The 6,799-nt window shown below is 56.5% G+C and overlaps 4 protein-coding genes across 4 annotated transcripts; 2 read left to right on the top strand and 2 right to left on the bottom strand.

The window, feature by feature from the left end:
* Nucleotides 1-1,597: 1,597 nt before the first annotated feature.
* SDRG_15902 (hypothetical protein) lies at nt 1,598-3,016 on the top strand (the record flags this gene model as incomplete). The annotated part of the gene is made up of 5 exons (XM_008622088.1): nt 1,598-2,262; nt 2,306-2,367; nt 2,406-2,542; nt 2,589-2,790; nt 2,835-3,016. The coding sequence occupies 5 exons, from the start codon at nt 1,598-1,600 to the stop codon at nt 3,014-3,016; spliced, it is 1,248 nt and encodes a 415-aa protein (XP_008620310.1).
* Nucleotides 2,988-3,960, bottom strand: SDRG_15901 (hypothetical protein). The gene is made up of 2 exons (XM_008622087.1): nt 3,400-3,960; nt 2,988-3,349 (listed from the first exon to the last, which is right to left on the bottom strand). Exons 1-2 carry the CDS (start codon nt 3,935-3,937, stop codon nt 3,018-3,020), a joined length of 870 nt encoding a protein of 289 aa, XP_008620309.1. The 5' UTR covers nt 3,938-3,960; the 3' UTR covers nt 2,988-3,017.
* Nucleotides 3,961-4,016: 56 nt separating this feature from the next.
* On the top strand, nt 4,017-5,321 carry SDRG_15900 (hypothetical protein; the record flags this gene model as incomplete). Its single annotated transcript, XM_008622086.1, has 6 exons — nt 4,017-4,097; nt 4,140-4,226; nt 4,272-4,397; nt 4,443-4,593; nt 4,638-4,832; nt 4,882-5,321. 6 exons carry the CDS (start codon nt 4,017-4,019, stop codon nt 5,319-5,321), a joined length of 1,080 nt encoding a protein of 359 aa, XP_008620308.1.
* Nucleotides 5,301-6,315, bottom strand: SDRG_15899 (hypothetical protein). The gene is made up of 2 exons (XM_008622085.1): nt 6,182-6,315; nt 5,301-6,133 (listed from the first exon to the last, which is right to left on the bottom strand). The coding sequence occupies exons 1-2, from the start codon at nt 6,300-6,302 to the stop codon at nt 5,394-5,396; spliced, it is 861 nt and encodes a 286-aa protein (XP_008620307.1). The 5' UTR covers nt 6,303-6,315; the 3' UTR covers nt 5,301-5,393.
* Nucleotides 6,316-6,799: the final 484 nt, after the last annotated feature.

Genomic DNA, 6,799 nt, shown 5'->3' with positions numbered 1-6,799 from the left:
GGTACTCAAGCAAGCGGTGGTATCATGCTTGAAACGGGTGACGGCTTGGCTGGCGCGAGCGGGGCTATCACTCTGTTAGCTGGTGCCAGCTCGGCCGGGGTTGGTAGCGCTGTTACCATTTTGAGTGGATCCAGTGCTCAGTCGACGGGTGGTTCTACAGCTATAACCAGCGGTCAAGGTCTAGCTGGCGGTGATATCGCCCTCACTGGCGGTGTCGGTACGACTGGAAGTGGTGGCAACCTTGTTTTTGCAAGCGGCGCCGGATCTACAACAAGCGGTGGCATCACTCTTTCCACTGCTGGTGGCTCGACAAGCAGTGGTCCTATCGCTCTAGTAACAGCGACGTCAACGGCCGGAGCTGGTGGCGCAATTTCGCTCTCGGTCGGGGGCAGTTCTACGGGAGTTGGAAGCGCTGTCACCATCACGTCTGGAGCCAGCGGTGACGCTCAAGGAGGCTCGACCGCACTGCTGGGTGGTCAAGGCACTTTGGGTGGTCACGTTCAGCTGCAAGCAGGCCAAGGAACGTCGACAATTGGCGGCAACATTGTTCTTACCTCTGGCGCTGGATCAACAACTGCAGGCTCTATCATTGCGCAATTGGGCGCTGCCACAACAGCTGGTTCTTTCTCGGTCAAATCGTCCTTGGGGGCGTCACTTCTGACTCTGAGTCCGCTGCTCTTCACGGGTACGAGTGCGTCGGTAACCTTGTCGTCGACTGCATCAACGATGGCCCTTCAGTCGGCCGCTGGTATTGTTCTTACGGGCACGAGTACGAAGGTCACCGGAGGCACGCTCACGGTTGACTCGCAGAGCTTTCAAATTCTCAATTCTGGTACGGCGACTTTCGTCGTAACCAGTGCCGGTGCCATCACGACCGGGGGTAATCTCGCGTTCACGGCAGACGCGACCATTTCAAGTGTGGCATCGCTCTCAGTATCGTCCACGGCCTTCACGGTCAGTGTTACAGACTCTCTCACACTCGGCTCGTCGTCTCAAACTGCGCCGATTGCTTTGAACGGCCCTATCACAGCTTCCAGCTCTGTCGCTATCGGCACAAGCGCCTCGGTTGGCACCACGCTCACTGTGGCGTCGACTGCAACACTCAGTGGGCTCGTAAAGATTCCTGGTGCCTACTCATCCGCGTCCATCTCTTCGTCGACGTCATGTACACAAGGTGACTTGATCTTTACAGCCGACACGCTCTACATCTGCTACGGCACAACGTTCAGCCGAATCCCGTTCACTGCGTGGGCGTAAGCTGCCCCATTTATAATCTACGTATCATGTATATAATTGATTCATGGTTAACGGTCTGGGCTGGAGAGCACTTGCGGTAGAGTGATCGGGGAAACAAGATGCCGGCGCGGCCACTTAAGTTATGTGAGGAGCCGGAGAAGCTCAACGAGATCCGTTTGCTCGGAGTCTTGGACGAGACACTGCTGCTGGTGGCAGTTTAGCTTTGGCGCAGGATCCAACACGAAGCAAATCAAAACGAATCATGCGCGATTGGCGAATTATCCGGGTTTTTGTCCAATCATGATCGGAAGTTGTTTCATAGAATTTTACGAAGGGTCACAAACGAGTCCCCGCAACGACCATGTCGAAGCGACCCGAGTCGGTGCGCCTGCCAGCCCAACGCGAGGGACACGGCGACGCCTCGCGCCACGCTGGATTAGCTGTTGCGTCCCCCAGTCTCAACCGCCCCGACGACTCCCGCTGGTCGCAGCAAACGCTGCCCACGTGGAAGCCCATCTTGACCTTGTGGTGGACCATCGTGATCCTTTTCGCGAGCGCAATTGGGTGCCTCGTATTGGGCATCCTCATTTGCCGCAGCAGCTCTCAGCTAAGCGTCTACCGCGTATTGTACGACGGCCCGGACCAGCTCGATGCGACGCAGGAGGACGGGTCTGTGGCGCATCTAAGCAACTGCCACGTGTCCTCGCCCGCAGACGCCAACTCGTTCAGTGGCCAACACACGTGCTACGTTACGATCCGCGTCACAAAAGATTTTGTCAGCGATGGTCATCTCTACTACGAGCTCGATCCATTTTACCAAAACCACCGTCGCCTCGTCGCTTCGCAAGAGCCCAGCCAGCTTATGGATATCTGGGCTGCCAACGCCCTCGGCACAACGAACTGCGACCCACTCGTAATGGTCACATCAACCGCGTGCTTCGGTACTGTCTGCAACGGCTCTGAACAATTGCGGCAGCTCTATCCGTGCGGCCTGGTCTCGAATACCATGTTCAACGATATCTTCTGGTATGCGTTGCTCTCTCGACAGATGTGATTGTGACTGTATCAGGCTTCACAATGGATCAGTTCCCAACGGCCCTGCCCTTGGCCACAGCGACCTCACGCACGAAGGTGCGTTTATTCCAGTACTTGCTTACCGATCCCTTCAGGTATTGCCAAGTCATTTCTGACGTACAATGTCAAGAACCCAAGTGGGTCGTTGGATTTGGCAACGTACCTCCCCATTTGGCACAACCCAAACTACAGTCGCATCGTACCGATGCCAGACCGCCCGAACCCTCCTTCGGTAAGTCGCTTTGATTTATCAGCATATTTCGATAGAGCTAAACTAGATTACGCCCGACTACTCCAACAGCACGGCGTGGACAACCACAGCGCCGCCGGGCACCGGACTTGAAAACGAATGGTTCCGCGTGTGGATTGATATCACAGCGACACCGATGGTACGCAAGCTCTACGGCCGCATCGCCCAGGCCAAGTTGCGCAACGGGACTGAACTCACGTTTGCGGTCCAATCCAACTTTTTCTCTGGCGGTAACCCATTCGATGCACACAATTACCTACGCATGCTCGCATAGGCACCAAGTCGCTCGTGCTGGCAGAGCTCGCGTGGTACGGCAGCGAAAACAAGCCGCTGGGTGTCGCTTTCGTTGTCGTCGGCGTGTTTTGCGCGCTGGCGGCGCTTGTCTTCTTTGCCCGAGCGCTGCGGAACCCCCGCAAGCTTGGCGACGTCTCGGCACTTAAATGGAAGCTGCATTAAATCAACAATTGATGTCATCCTGCACCATTGCAAACCGCTCTTGGAGAACGTTCAAAAGCCATGGAACAAACGTCGCGGTGTCGGCGTCCGTAGACTCCATAAGCCTTGCGATCTGATTGCGCGCGTCTGCCGATATCTCGTATTCGGTTTTGCCGAGGGGGCTCACAAGACGGAGCTTTACGTGAAAGCCACGGATGTGACCCGCGTCCGAGTCGAAAAGGCCCCAGAGAAGGGGCAGCGTCACCTCGACAATGTCGATCCAGGCATGCGACGTCACGTCGTGCTGAACGAGAACCACGAATTGCAGATAGTTGGTCGTATCGACCTGGAGCACTACACCAGAGATATGATTCATTCCAAGTCATTGGTTTGTATCGATGTACCTACGGCGTGGGCGCGAATGCTTTCGACGAAGCCCTGTCGCATGCGCTTCTGGTCGTGAAGCATCAACTGGATGCGATCGAGACACGTCTCGAGCGAGCGGTCATCACATAGCACGTCATGCGAAGTATCGTCGTGGTCGAGAAAGGCGTTGGCCCGTGTCAAGGCGAAGCCAAGGCCACAGCCGATGCGGATGCAATGGCCCGCGACGCGCAGCTCTATCTCGATTTCGCTTGACCCAAAGAGCGACGAGTGAGCTGAAACGACAAAGCTGTCGTAGTCGCGATCGATTTGGTGGAAAACCGCACGCCAGCCTGGAAGGGTGTTCAGGCCCTCCCGTACGTGGCGCTGCAACATGGCTTGTAGGTCATGCGGGGTCGGGAACCGCTGCACGTGGCCAAGCATAGCGTCCTCGTAATACACGCAGCGCTGGCCGTCCTCGCCAGGGGCCGCTATCTTGAGGACGCATGACGCGCGGCCATTCGCCACCTCGACCAACTCGTCCGCTGGTCCATCGTCCGTCGCTCGAAACACCCGCATCGCTCGAGGTCCGGATGTTGAAGCGTATCCGGTCAATGCCGGTTGAGTCGTCATCAGGGGTCAATTTCGCTTCCCCAAAATGGCGACGACCCGCAGCTTCCAGCTTCCCCAGCGCGCGATCTTTTCGGAGGCCGACATGCGCCAGTTCCTTGCATCGGATGTACGCGACCTTCTTCGCCAAATGGTCTGTACCGTGTCTTAGGCCTATGAGCGCCACCTTGTCTTCATCAAGCACCTCAATGAGAGCGTTCGCGGAAAGAAGCTCTCGGACGAGTACACCATGTCGCCCGTACGTCAAGCTCATGGCTGGTCGCGCTAAATGTCGTGTCTACAGAACATCGAGGCGCTCTGTGGCCTCCTTGCGACGCTTAACTCTTGGATCGATGAGATTCCGCCCATTGACCAGCCCATGCGCTTTGGCAACAAGGCGTTCCGTGACTGGTACGATCGGCTCGCGCAGGTGAGCTGCACTTGTGTTGTCTATGTGACCGACCGAGGGCGGTAGGAAGCACCGAAGCTCCATGAGTCCCTTCTCGCTTCGATTGGTATGCAAGACGCCGCGATCGAGCTCAGCCCCTACCTCATTGACAGCTTTGGGAACCGGACGCGCATCGACTATGGCACTGGCCACGAAACGACGTTTATGCTCTGGATTTGTACGGTATCTTCGCGTTCATGGAAGGCTCATCGTGTTTCATAGGCGCCCTGCACAAGATTGGGTTTGTTTCCCAGGCAGACTTCCCCGCTGTCGTCTTGAAGGTCTTCCACACGTACCTAACGCTCATGCGCCGGCTCCAAAAGACGTACATGTTGGAGCCCGCAGGCTCCCACGGTGTCTGGGGTCTCGACGACTACCAATGTTTGCCCTTCTACTTTGGCTCGTCCCAGCTCATTGGTATGTGACCATGTCGAAGGTCGTGTGTGTCTAATGGAGCGCGGTACAGGTCAGCGCACCCTCGCGCCGTCGGTTGTCCACGACGATGGTCTTCTCGCAGCGCACAGTCCCGATTACTTGTACCTGGACGCGGTCAAGTTTGTGCGCGAGGTCAAGGCTGCGTCGGCCTTCGCCGAAACGTCGCCGATGCTCAACGACATTAGCGGCGTACACTCGTGGGAAAAGATCAACTCTGGGATGCTCAAGCTCTACGAAGGTGAGGTGCTGAAGAAGCTGCCCGTGATCCAACACATGCTCTTCGGGTCGCTCATCCCATGCTCGTGGGTGCCGTCGCAATCTGGCGATGCCTCGTACACACCCGTGAGCACGACAGCGGTGCGTGCTGCAAACGCCAATTGGAATGCGATGGGCAAGGCGCCGTGGGCCTCAGCGAATCTCGGCGCGACGACGGCCACTAGTCGCCAGCACGACGACCAGACACAACTTTGAATCTGCGCAATGTAGGATAAAGGCACAGGGTTTGTCTAAGATATCACGGCCTTCACCCGTATCCTTATCTACCTACATTTCATCGAACTGCTCGTCGGCCTCATCGACCTCATCGGCCATGTTCTCGAGCGCCGCAAAGTTGATGCGCGAGACAGCTTCCTGGGTCATGGCTTCCATCTGTTCGGGGGACGGCAACGGGTACCGCGACGTGTACGGAAGCAGGCCAATCTGACGCGAGACCTTGACAGCCGCCGCGAGCTGGCGCTGCTGCTTGGCGCGAAGGCCCGTGAAGCGGCGGGGCACGATGCGGCCGTTGGGCGAGATGAAGAGGCGGAGCAAGTCCGTGTTGAGGGCAAGCTCGACGGGGTCGAGGTCGGCCTTGACAAACTCAGTCCAGGCCTTCTTCGGCTCAGGCTTCATCGGCGTGCGCTTGTGACGAGGCAGCATCCAGTTCATCATCTCGGGAAGGTAGATGTCACCCTGGTCCCAGTTGCTGAACGACTTGTCTTGGAGCGACGGCGAGTCGTCGTCGTCCTCGTCTTCGTCGTCCATGACAAAGTCGCGCTGGTTCTCAACGAGCTGGGCGAGCTCGTCCTGGTTGAGGCGCTGAGGGTACTCGAGCGTCTCCTCGTACGCGCCTTCGCCGAGCGTAAACGTGTGCCCTTCCGGGAGCGTCGGCAAGTCCGTGTGCTCATCCGGGACCTGGTCCTCAGGCGACAAGTTGTACAAAGCATCGTCCGTGGTGCCCACCGGCGCGGTCTTCTTGTCCTTGGCGACGTACCAGCGATTCTTGTACGGGGCCTTGCCTTCGCCTACGCAAGCAGATCAGTCGAGTGGTCTCATCGCTGCAGGCTCCCTACCGTCATTGCTCTTGTCGCTGCTGAAGAAGCGCGCGCTCGTGACGCTTGCGCTCTTAGCGTTCGACGCGATGACACGGGGCGCGGCGGCGGCCAGGCGCATGGATCGGAGGACGCTGGCCATGATTCTCAAAATCACCTCTGGCCAACCAACCCGACCAGATGCAGCATTACCTCGGAAAATCCATATTTATGCATAAAATGTTAGAGTTGGCGCCTCCTGGCGATGTTGTATACACATATTTTGAAATACTGTTTAAAACATGTCATCGCGTACGACTGACGATTATCTCGACATGTACAGCTCTACGCTCAAGAACATCGAGATGTCTATAGTGTATAGTCTAACGTGCAAGGCTTCGCTCCGAGCGCACGTCTCTATTGCTCTTATGTATACTTATTCAATGATCATAACCTACTCCATGTACCCAACAGGTTTTAAACACACCGAACGACAGCACTAATCGTGTGATTGGCTAAAATGTTTAGAGTTGGAACTAGTGAGCCGTTGTGAATTACGGTATGTGTTTTGCAGACAATCTTGGTACTTCTTGGTACTAGTAGCAAGACACTCTGGTTGAGACTATCCATACTCCAAACTTTAAAGAACTTTCGACGACG

This window comes from Saprolegnia diclina (genome assembly GCF_000281045.1).
Source record: "Saprolegnia diclina VS20 unplaced genomic scaffold supercont1.105, whole genome shotgun sequence".
NCBI lineage: Eukaryota > Oomycota > Saprolegniomycetes > Saprolegniales > Saprolegniaceae > Saprolegnia > Saprolegnia diclina.
Note: the sequence above shows the minus strand (reverse complement) of the source record. Positions and strands in the feature narration are given on the sequence as shown.